Below are 11,916 nucleotides of genomic sequence, written 5' to 3' on the forward strand. Positions count from 1 at the left end.
GATTGTATCTTGAGGTTGTATCGAGTAGCACTAGGTGATCGAGTTGCAAGCCGGTGGTGCTTGTTACTCTTGGAGGTTGCCACCTCCTAGATGGCTTGGTGGTGGTCTCCGTCGAAGCCCGCAAGAAGCTTGTACGGTGCTCCGGAGAAGAGCTTTGTGAGGGGCATTGTGCTCACCCCGCAGGAGCCGCAAAGAGCAACTCTAGTAAAGCGTGCCATTGAGCTACCCTCACTTTCGGGGTATGTTCTTGCGGTGCCCGACGTGCGGGCTTGGCGGGTGATGCCAATTAGCCGCCGAGCCACCAAGTGAGCGGTCGACACAACGGGGACTAGCGTGTTGGCAAGCACGTGAACCTCGGGAGAAAAATCATCGTGTCAACCTTGTTCTCCCCGTTGGTTTGCATCCTCGTTACACAAGCTTGTAATTACTTTCATATACATTGTGCTTGTGTAGTTGCTCTTGTATTTAGTTAAGCTTGTGTAGCTCACTAGTTATCTTCTTGCTTGTGTAGTATAGAAGTAGCTCTCTTACGTGACTAATTTGGTTTATGTAACCTTGTTAGTTACTTTTTTTAGTTTGTGTAGCTAAGTATTTGCGCTCTCTAATTTGGCATTGGTTGCCTTGTTATTGAGCATTGCTAGTGAGCTTAGTTGGCTTTGTGCTTTTGCTTACTAGCATGTGTAGGAGCTCCCTCATTGCTTGAAGTACTAGTGGCATAGGTTTGTGTGACCTTGCTCCTACAATTGGTTAGGTGAGCTCTAGCTAGCCCAACACCTTTGTTGCTTAACTAAGATCTTTACAAGTTGCTAGAGAACATAGATATAGGGGTGTAGTCATAGCTAGACCGATAATTTTAATTCTGTACTTCTTTCGGTTAGCCGACACGATTAAACTTTAGTAACGACTATTCACCCCCCCTCTAGTCGCCATCTCGACCCTACATACTCACATCACCAACGGTGACGGACATGTGGTCACTATGCTGCCTACTCCATGTACGGTTGCTGACCAGCACGCTGGTTCGCCACATCGCCCGCCGGGACGGAATGGGACGTCACGACCCGCTAACAACACCGGGGCGTGGCATCAGCGGCGAACAGGCGCCCAACATGGAGACGTCCCTGTCACCATCTGCAGTGTCGGCGGGGACCCGCATAAAGGAGAAGAATGGCCCGACGGTCCTGGAAGCCTTCCTCTCCTTGGCTCTTCTCCCTCTTTCTCTCTGTGTAACCTGATCTTCCCCTTCGTCTATAAAAGGGGAAGCAGGACGCCCCAGGAGGGAGGACGACGGTTCACCACTCTACACGGCTGTAGACATTAAAACACACATCCTAACACGCCTTAGGAGCACACGCACATCAAAGACTTGTGACTTGTCCCTCTCTCGCTCATTTGTAACATCTACTACAAACTTTCAGTGCTAGTAACACGAGCAGCAGCGACGAACTGGACGTAGGGACTTTCTGCCCGAACCAGTATAATCCTCGTGTCCTCTAAGCACACCATCCGAGCCAGACACGAAATTTATTAGTCGGAAACTCGAAACACCGACAACTACTGTTGTCAAAAAAAATAATAGCTAGCTACTACGAGTAGCTTAATTAGTAGTAGTAATCCTGTCCACCTAAACCCAGACAGGATGTTGCTTCGTTCCAATAATCCCCTGTGATCCTGTGAAGTGCGGACCACTCCACTCCAGTGCTGATTGCTCAAACTCATCAGCCAGCAGGCGGCCTTGCTTTGGTCGCAAGCCACCATCCTCATCCCAATCAGTCACGACGACGACATTACGAGGCCGGATTTTCCGCGGTGATTGCCTACATACGCAAATTAAACCGGCATCAGTCAGTCAGTCAGTCAGTCCAATGCAGCTAGTAATTACACGGCCACACTTTTGCTTTGACAGCAGGGTCAGACACGGGCCGAAGCAGTATAGTTTCAGTATACACACACACCGGGCCCTCAGCTTTGTAGAGCTTTCTGTGATACGGGTACGTACGTGACAGCGTTTTCTCACGGTGAATGCGTGCGTAGCAGATCTCGATTTGAACGGCTGTGCGTTGCACTAGTACACTGGAGCGAGCTGGAGGCGACTGCAGCGCAGCAGCGCAGAGGTACGGAACGGGCGGGGCGTCACTGTGGGGGAGTAATGGGCCGGCCGGGACGGAACGGTCGTCGTGTGCGTGCCCCCGCTCCGCTCCATCCGATCCACGGCCACGATGAGTAATGGCAGTGGCATGGGAGGGCGCTGCCTGTGCCTGTGCCTGTGCCTGTGCCGTGCCGTGCCGCCGAGATGCATGTCGATCGGCCAGCGCGATGGCGTTCAGGGCTTGAGGGGTCCTTCGCGGAATCGCGGTCACGCTCGGCGTCGCGCCCTCACGTGCCGTCACGGCCCCGTGCCGCGCATCATTGGCCACACGCGGGTGTCGGCCTGCTGCATGGTTCATGAGACGTGTGTGCTGCTGCCTGGTGATTTTTTTTTAATCTGCCTGGTGAAAATTACTATTAGTACTTTGCTCCTGCTGTCCTGCAGCCTGCTGCAATGCAACTCAGCAGCCGCCAAATGGTCTTGCACAGTTGGACTCTCCATCTTGGTGAATGGTGAATTGGATTTACATTTTTGGTACATTTTTTTAATTTTCATTGTAACAGCCAAAAGGTCATATATAAGATTAAGAGAATAGGACCACCGACAGGCATCATCAGCATAAAAAAAAATCAAGGGCTAAACCAACTGCGACCGTCGTAAAAAATCTAGGGCAGTTGGGCTTGCGCCCTGACAAACGCATACATGGAGTACTCCTCATGGAGCATGCATGGCTCGCGAGAGCCGCACTATTATTATTATTATTGCCAAAGAAAGGTATACACGTTTCTAGAGAGGAACAGAGGAAGGTGATTACCATACTTGTTGATTTTTATTTTATATCTAAAATACGAATTTATCACTATTTTTATGATAATGAATGTATATATACCTGTTATTTTTCTAAGTGAATCTGTTTTTCCTATTGAGTTAATTAATGTATAAATGTAACTTTCTTTTTTTTAGCAAATATAAATGTAATTTTCTAAAGCGAAGATGTGCACATCACAAAATGGGCTTGCGATCTTCTTCCCAACGTGAAAACACGAAGCCCGCTCTGCTGTGTTCGCATGATAGCTGGGCCGCGCCAAAGGATCCAGCCAGCCCACACGGGCGTGGCGTCGTCGTTGCGGCTTGCGGCTGCGGGGAAGGAAGGGAACGAGCGACGAACTGATAATTTAGTACCAGACCGGCCAGCGAACAGTGCAAACATCAGCTTATAAGCTCAGCTGCGGCCACTGTTACGTCTTTTCGGAGACATCCGATAAAATTGGAACGATACAGAGAAGATTAGCATGGCCCCTGCGCAAGGATGACACGCACAAATCGAGAAATGGTCTAAATTTTTTTTAGATTTTACACGTTGGTCCCTGACCGCTTTGAAATTGACTTACAGGTATACCCCTGGCTGCGTATTCTCCCTTTCGCATATGCCCCTGAAACATTGTTTTTAGGTCCTCCTGACTTCTGATGTCCTACATTAAGGTCCAAAACCTTTTTGCGCATTTACATACCACTCCCTTGTCGCTGTTTTATCTTGCAGATATGCTCTCAATCCCTCTTTTTTTGGCAGCTATTCAGTACATTCAAACCCCCCCCCCCCCCCCCCCCCCCCGGTCCTTGAGTGCATGATTTTTCTTTGCACATATGCCCCCTTAACCTTTCCGTTTACCTTGTGTTTCCATATAGCTGTAGACCCTATGGTTTTCTAACCCTACTTTATCTTTTTTAAAATCGGGATGACATCCTTTTGAATATGTATTAGGAGTAATATAATCAGAAAAAAATGCAACCTGGCTGATTCTCTCGTGGTCCTTGCAATAGTTCTTCAATCGGTCAAAAAAAATCTCCATTAAAGCATTGAATCCTTTGATTTGGACACGCCTTACTCAAAGTATGCTACGTTTTTTCATGAACAAATACACGTTGAACTTTTCACTACATGAATCTGGCAAGAGTTTTTTCAAAATTAACATTCTTCTCAAAATTCCCTCAAAACTTAGTTTTATTTACATGGTTCTGCTCAAAATCTTGTATTCAATTCACTCAACTAACGAGACTTACTGATAACTAGGTTACCTTTTTTCTCTTTTTGGTTTACCAAGCCAAGGCTGTTTCATTTACCGGCAAAGGTAAAAAAACGCCAGATCATATATAAACGTGCGCAATTTCCCTTCAGTAAAAATACACGGCGTCATTGGTAAATTACAAAATCAAGCTTCGCCTTTTCTTCGATGTATGGTAGCTATGCCGACTCTCAAGTTCACCAGCTTCCACCAAACAACTAACATCCTCTCGTAGCATACACAAGTCACCTATATCATCAACGTGTTACATGATTCCAGTAAAAAATTTCACAATCTCGAACGCCGTACACATTTCATCGGATTGAAGCTATCATGCCGATGCGCAACGGTATGGATGTGCCGTGCTTCCCATTCATCGACGCATAAGGCTTGAGGACCCAACCATCTACATTCTTTGGGGACGTTAAACAGCTTCGGTTGCAGTCCTTCACTGCTTTCATTGTACTCCATGGAGCTCGGTAGAAAAAAAACTGGTCGGTTGGATCGCCGGTGTTCGTCTCTGTCTACCAACAGAGGTTGCAACAGAGCTCACTTGTGCCCAAATCATGTGCATTAAGTTGCCTTCTGCTCATGTAGAGCACTGAGGGTTTTTTCTTTTAAGTAGCTTGTCACAGTCACAGCAGCTCGGTATTCCTCGGGATGATACTTATGTCATGTCGGGCTGTTCGGTTGAAGGTTCCTGCGGCTGATAAGCTAGCTGAAGCTGATTTATTATGAGAGAAAAACATTGTTCCAAAGCTGATAAGCCAGACCAATAAGTTAAAGCGTATAAGTGTATACTCATCAGTTTCGTATGGCTCAAAGCTATTCCTATGAACAAATTTTATGTACACAACATCAGAAAAGTGTAATGAGCTGAATTTTTAAGATCCCTTGTGATATGGGATCGATCACAACATCAGAAAAGTGTAATGAGCTGAATTTTTAAGATCCCTTGTGATATGGGATCGATCAGATGTGCATGCATTCGCAGCATTCCTCTAGAAAGGTGAGGACCCTGACAAGGTTAGTGGTGGGCATTGCCTAATCAAATGTCCGGTGACCTGCAAGCCCAAGGGATAGGAAGAGGTGATTTGGACATCTTATATATGTTTCGAACGTTTTGCAAGGGCTTCAAGATTATATTGGATGTGGTTCAAGTAGAAAAACAAAGAGCGAGCTTGGTCTGGAATAGATATCTACTGTGACATAGAGCTTGGTCTGGAATAGATATCTACTGTGACATGCTTCATGCAAGCGGGTTAGCCCGCGAACCAGTACACTGTTCGTTTGGCTGCGGCTTGTACTGTGACATGCTTCATCGCAGCCACTGATACTGCGCACATCACATGACCTACAGATGGCAACAAGCCATAAAGCGTATCCAGAGACCAGAGTGAGCCCAAAACGCTGAAGAAATCAAAACAACAGCAACACAAACGAATGCTCAAGCAAACTTTGACCGAGGTTGCTCAACCGGAAACCCTTATCGCCAATCGGCCACTTGTACATTTCGAAACGGAGTGCGTCCTCTCAGGGGGGCAAAAAAAGGCACAATTATTCACTGCCTTTTCGCCTGTATACTTCCCGACCTCTACTATAATGTTACAAATTGGACAACAGGCACCGCCTCATCCGAAACATTATCATCTCCAATAAGATTAGAACCTGTACAGAGCTACCCTACCCTTTTACAACAACTCACTGGGGGTCAAATGATTAAATGGAGGACCTAGGTGATGTTTCGCCTCCCTCCTGCAACCGCCGCTGCCGCCGCTTTGTGTTATTCTTCTCTGACGACAAACCAATGATTTGTTACCTCTTCAGTGGATCCCGTGCTCCGCTTGAGGTGAGCTACAAATGTCTGTCAGCGTACCAGAAGCTTGAGAATTAGGCCCGGGGAAGCAGTGTTGAACTCATGCCTCTTGTCACAGATCACAGTACTAAGGCAAACTATGTCAACGCCTACTGCTGCACTCATAGCTGCAAAGCCAGATCAGGGTGTTTTGGATTTGCCAGCTTTCCCCTAGGTGGGGAACCTGATGACTGGACACCGGAATTTAAGCCTGGGACTGGGTGAGCAGAATTATTGTCATTAGCCATCTTTGGATCATGACCTGCACCTTGCACAGGGTTGACAGTTGCCTTTCCAACATCTCCATTCTGTGCTGCTGTTTTAAGACTATCAGCAGTTACTGGGTGCCTATGGATATAGCCATTGACTTTCCCATTCATTCCAGAAAACATCCCAAGCACTTGAGCATGTGTCATAGGAATGCCTGATCCAAATAACCCTTGCCCGGCATACTGACTCATGGCGTTTGACATAGCAGTAAAGCCATTGATGTTAGAGTGGATTTCTCGGCTGTGGCTGTGTTGCTGCATTGGAGGCGCTGCTGATCCCGTATTGTCCATACCACCACATGACTTGTTGACTCCATTCTCATGCTTGGTTACTTTACTGGGAATTTCAGAACCCTTATCAAAGCTTGCTGATGTAGAAGCCACTGTTTGAGTTCTAGGTAAATGCTCCTCACCAGTAACATCCCCATTTGAAGACGGTCCAGACTTGTGATGTAGTACATCATTCTTAGATGGCATATTGGGTGGAGCATTGCACTCAGAGGGATTGGTGGATGCGACAGGAGCCCACTGAGAGTTTTGAGGTGGTTCACCATCTACAACCCATCCTGGGCCAAAACTTGTCCCAGGGGGGAGTGCCCTTCTGATACGATTTGCTGCCACATCCCAGCCAACTGGGCCCAATTTTGATGCAAATCGTGCCAAGCTCCTAGCATATGCATGTTGCTGCTGAACCCCTACCTGGTTCAGACAACAAGAAGAAACAAAAAGGACAAGAAATATTAGCACAGCAAGTTCCAGTAAGGATAGATTGAAACAATTTCATTTAAGACAGTAGTTGCAATGATCAACTATAGTTAAGTTGGCAGGTTTTACAAGTCATCCAAAATTCAAAATTTGTGAATTCTTGACAACAAACTGTATCTGATCGGAGTATGCTTACCGGCACCAGTAGTTTCCTCTCATCATCCAGGGCAGCAAACAGAGAGCTATTACGTGAATAGTGCTGATCATATGTACTCCTGCGGTCGTCATCTAGACTAACAGGTTTCTTTCCCCACTTGGATGAACCTAAAAAAAAAAGTAGAAGATAAAGAAGTCACGTCTGTAAATCAAAAGTCTAGCACTTGTGCAGAACATATGATCAGTTACCAGTTGAAGTAAGAACTAACCTGAATAATCACCGATTTTATCTGCTCTTTTTGCACTAAAAGAACCAAGCATATTGTGAAAACTGGACGCATCTTTCATCGGGGTATTTGTATTTCGAGTTCTATCTCCAGTTGACCTTTTTCTGAATGTATCGACATTGTCTTCAGGTTTGTTTGTTTTCACATTGGATAGATCTGGTGACACATCACCCTCCGTCTTGGGATTCTTCGGTGGCCTACCTCTTCGAGCTGGTGGCTTGGGTTCTTCTTCTTCATCGCTGGGTTGCCTCAAGTTCTCAAAATCCTTTTTGGCAAGAGCTTCAATAGATCGTGCCTAGGGAGATTATTGAATACTTTATGTAAGTAGGACAGACGGTAAGAAGACAGTATTGACAACTTGTCCACAGTACAGAAAATGTTAAGGGAAAACAGGATCTGGGCTAACTATGTGCGGATATATTCAGTATAGTACTATAATTTGCATAGGAACAACATATGATGTCTTCTGTAATGATATAATATCTTGTTGGAATTGAAGGACATGCTAAGGAAAAAAACAAATTGAGGTTCAATTTGATATTAGCATTCAAATAAATCAGGTAGCCCTTCAATATCCAAGAGTTAATTGCACTAGCAATCAGTTGAACACGTTGTGTTTAACTTATAACATATATGAAGTTCACAGACAGATAATTATAACAAGGAAATAATAAGAACTAAAAGGTGCTTTTTTGCAAAAATATCCCACAAAGCTGAACAAGAGACAGAACAAGTTTCATGTTTAACACCAATTCTGAAGAACAGAGCAACCAGAAAACAAACATGGTCCAGATAATACATGTGCATGCAACGACTGACAAGATGGGTTATATAATCTAATAAAAAACAGCACATGCACTTCAAATCAGTACAAAAAATACCTGCCGGAAGTAGATTGTATCTGCTGAATTGTAAGACATGGCATTTGATGTGAGTAGAAACACATCATCCTGCAAAAGCAGAGAAACATAAGATATCAAGAGAAGATCCGCAGTACTGAAGCACAACACTCCACTATGATTTGCTAGAAAGGTTGCACCCAAATAATCTTGGGTATAATATGTATTTGAAGGAAACTTCCCAGAGTTGCTGTACAAAATTAAACATATCAATTTTAAAAATACAATGCAAGACCCAGCACACTTGATATTCCAAAAAAAACTCACAACGTGCATTATATTATATTCATATATTCTGCATCAAGAAAATGGAACTCAACAAGGCAATACAGCATTCAGTTCAACCCTATGTCAGTGGATGAAGCTGGGAGCTACAAAGAGCAAATAATTCCATATCCACTTAAGCCCAGATATAAGTAACATATATGAAATCAAAACATGCAAGAAGTACAGTGCCACTGTGGATTAGAAAAGCTCTTCAGTTACTGATACCTTTTATTTTTTCTATAAGGGATGCTTGTTATTAATGGAGCTGGTTTGAATAGGCATGGTAATCAATTCAGGGGTTATTATTCATAATAATTTGGACAAATTATTCCAGTGAAACTTCAGTCCTATCAGTCTAAGCAACCAGCCTATCTGCATATGTTGGAAGAAAACAAAACCTTGAGCACTGAGTACTCCCAACCATGTATGTCAGGCCAATAATTAACCAATAACTATTATCGTCGGGCAGTTTAAGCTGGAGTTTGATAAATGAATACTATTTTGGATCTGGAATAGGTCAAAATCTTGAAGTTCAATGGAATTCTTTCTCTCAACAATGGTGCAAGACAATCATTAAATCACTAACCCAGGAAGTCTCTACAAGTCTACATCCCATTCCAAAAGGTACCTTTCATTAAGGACATTAACTCATATGGTATGAGCCCACTTTGGTCCCCAGTAAAAACAGAAAGGAATATAGGAAGTAAACATAGTGATACAGGGGCAGACCCAAGTGATGTTGAGTGAGGGCACAGTTCGCCACTAAAAAATTGCTAGTAGTGGTACATGACAATTTTTCACCATGAGTGCCCCCACACAAATGAATCACAAGGCCCTCACACCCCACCAAATATAAGGCTAACTTGGTAATCATATTTAGTGTGCCTCCGGTCATTTTTTTCCCTAGGTCCGCCCCTGTAGAGACATATTGCATCTCAGGTTGCTCAAGAATTTCTTTCAGGTGCATCAAAGCTCAGAAAGCAAAAACTTGGACGTTCTATTAACAGTACCAACAAGCAGTATCAAGTTCACCACATGGGAGTTACGATAGCTAGACAAGAACAATATCTAAACAGTAGTTCATTATACACAGGATTAACTTGGAATAGGGACATTGTTATATGAGTAAAGTGGACAATAAAACCTGAAAGCAAAGAAGGTGGTAGAAAACTTTTAGTTAAGCCAAAGGATCAAATGAAAGCGGGCAACACAAAAAAGAAACACCAACACAGCCAACAACAATAAAGGAACTGGCAAAAGAAACATCACACAGCATACCTCAAACTGTTCCAACTTAGAATACGAGTCATTCAACAGCTTCTCACGGATTGTTGAGAAGTCCATCGGATGCTCAATGATGTCAAAGTAATCCGGAAGCTGCAGGTACACATAAAAACAACAGCCTTAGCATCTGAGCTCCCATCTGAAAACACCGACTGCACTTGAGCTCCATTACTCACCTCCTCTGCGTCGACAGGCTCCGAGAAAACTCCAAAAGTATCCTTCCTGAGAGCAGTGCAAGGCATACAAGTAAGTAAGCACATGTAACCGAAGCAATCTGTGTTATTGGACGAGAATTACATCAGGATGGGGCCAGGGCACTCACTTCTGGAGCCTATCGAGGATGAAGAGTAGCAACTTTTTGTCTGGGAGGGGAGTCCCCGTGGGCCCACCATCCGACGCAGCGTCCCCTGCTCCCACGAGCGCAAGCAACGTTAACAAACGAAAAATTCAAATCCCTGAACCACTTCAACGCTAATGCGTTGCTTCCCTCCAAGTCTTACCTTTCCCCGTCGCTTTCGCTGCATCCTTCTTTCCCTCCCCCGGCTCCTCCTGCAGCATCGAAGAACCGAAACAATAACAATCAGAATAGAAATCCACCACAACAAAAACATTCTTGCATGGAGATTTTCTGCTTATAAGCGCCAGCTATCGCATCATGCAGTGGGGATTGCATGGAGATTAGTGTCGCAGCAAGCTCCGCAGCAGTCCGCACTGAAAACGGTGACCTTTTTTCTGTCGCTCGCCGTCCGGACAGTGCTTACAAACCCATCAGTAGGAGAAAAAGGTCAAAATCCGTCAAAACTTGTCAGATCCGCTTACTGTTCCCTTCCAAGGAAAGGATTAAAGCGCTGACGAGCGAGGAGGGTCAAGATCCCTAGACTGGCCGGACTCAAGAGGGCACCAAAAAGAATTCCAAACCCGCCGAAAAAAGCAACCGCCCTCCCAGAGCTAAAAATCCCCAGACGCAGACGCCACTATCAGAGCTCCACTGATCCCCGCTAGATTCCCCACCACGGAGGCGAGCCGTACCACAAAACCCCCCTAATAAAAATCCCGAACCGCAGATCCAGCCACTACAGCTCGGCATCGCCGCGTGTCCCGCGGCCAAAACCCCCTCGGGGAGGTCCCCAAAGCCCGCAATTTTCGAAAAATTGGCGCGAGATAGAGAGGTCCTCGACCTTGACGACGACGCCGGAGAGGACGCTCTTGAGGCGCTTCTGCCGCCTCCGCCCCCCGCTCCCGGTCCCGTCCTCGTCGTCGTCGGAGGGGTTGGGGTCCCGGCGGGTGGGCGAGGGGGCGGGGCTAGGGTTTTGGGCCTGCAGGCGGAGGCTGCGGCGCTGGAGGTCGAGGAGGGACGGGCGGCCCTTCTTCTTGCGCCGCCGCTGCGGGGATGGCGTTTCTTCGGGGGGCGGCGGAGGAGGAGGGGGCGGCGGCGGGGGAGGAGGCTTGCGGGTCTTCGCCATCGGAGGCCGGCAGGCCGCGACAGCGGCGGCGGCGGCGGCGAGGCGGGGACGGGGCAGGAGGTGGTGGTGGTGTGATGGCCTGGGAACGGGTCGGGGTGCGTGTGGCTTTGCGTGCGTTTGGTATTTTTTTTCCTGGGGCCTTTCGGTTTGCGTCGGGCCGCTCGGCTCTTTCAGGGCCCGTTATGTTATGACATGTAGGACCGGTCTATATCTGGCCCCACACGGTAGCGACAGAGGATAAATATCTGTGCGTTATTTGAGGTCGGATCGGCCGGCCGCGGGCGCGTTTGGTGGGGTGGAACCGGGCGCGTGTGTGCCGTGGCCGGACCCGATTGGTGGGTGCCCCAGGGTGGTGTGGGTGGTTGTTTTTTCTTGGAACAGAAGGCCGTGTGACCCACCTGTCAGTGCGATGAGGAGTTTTGTCTCGCTATATTTCCTGCAACTCTTTACGTACATCGCAGTCACTGTTCCGTTTCGTGCCATCTTTGGACTATGGCCCTGTTTGTTTCCGCTTCTCCCAGACATGTTTGGATTATAATCTAAGCGAAGATTTTCTCGCTTCTTGTAGTTCAAATCTCT

The 11,916-nt window shown here is 46.3% G+C and overlaps 1 protein-coding gene and 1 non-coding gene across 2 annotated transcripts; one reads left to right on the top strand and one right to left on the bottom strand.

Annotated features, from left to right (window-relative positions):
- Nucleotides 1–3,331: 3,331 nt before the first annotated feature.
- Nucleotides 3,332–3,434, top strand: LOC136512546 (U6 spliceosomal RNA). The gene has a single exon (XR_010773124.1). It is a non-coding gene; the product is annotated as a U6 spliceosomal RNA (small nuclear RNA).
- Nucleotides 3,435–5,620: 2,186 nt separating this feature from the next.
- Nucleotides 5,621–11,496, bottom strand: LOC136449821 (uncharacterized). The gene is made up of 9 exons (XM_066450021.1): nucleotides 11,053–11,496; nucleotides 10,375–10,423; nucleotides 10,197–10,281; nucleotides 10,051–10,096; nucleotides 9,869–9,967; nucleotides 8,306–8,374; nucleotides 7,407–7,719; nucleotides 7,178–7,305; nucleotides 5,621–6,975 (listed from the first exon to the last, which is right to left on the bottom strand). Exons 1-9 carry the CDS (start codon nucleotides 11,335–11,337, stop codon nucleotides 6,130–6,132), a joined length of 1,920 nt encoding a protein of 639 aa, XP_066306118.1. The 5' UTR covers nucleotides 11,338–11,496; the 3' UTR covers nucleotides 5,621–6,129.
- Nucleotides 11,497–11,916: the final 420 nt, after the last annotated feature.

Source organism: Miscanthus floridulus, chromosome 1 (assembly GCF_019320115.1).
Source record: "Miscanthus floridulus cultivar M001 chromosome 1, ASM1932011v1, whole genome shotgun sequence".
Lineage (NCBI taxonomy): Eukaryota > Viridiplantae > Streptophyta > Magnoliopsida > Poales > Poaceae > Miscanthus > Miscanthus floridulus.

Bases quoted from the DNA above. Each gene is read 5' to 3' on its own strand.
- LOC136449821 (XM_066450021.1), bottom strand. From the start codon at position 11,337: ATGGCGAAGACCCGCAAGCCTCCTCCCCCGCCGCCGCCCCCTCCTCCT. The intron at 10,424-11,052 runs GTCGAGGACCTC...TCGATGCTGCAG, and splicing joins TCTCCGGCGTCGTCGTCAAG to GAGGAGCCGGGGGAGGGAAA. The intron at 7,306-7,406 runs GTTAGTTCTTAC...TTTTTTTTTTAG, and splicing joins TAAAATCGGTGATTATTCAG to GTTCATCCAAGTGGGGAAAG.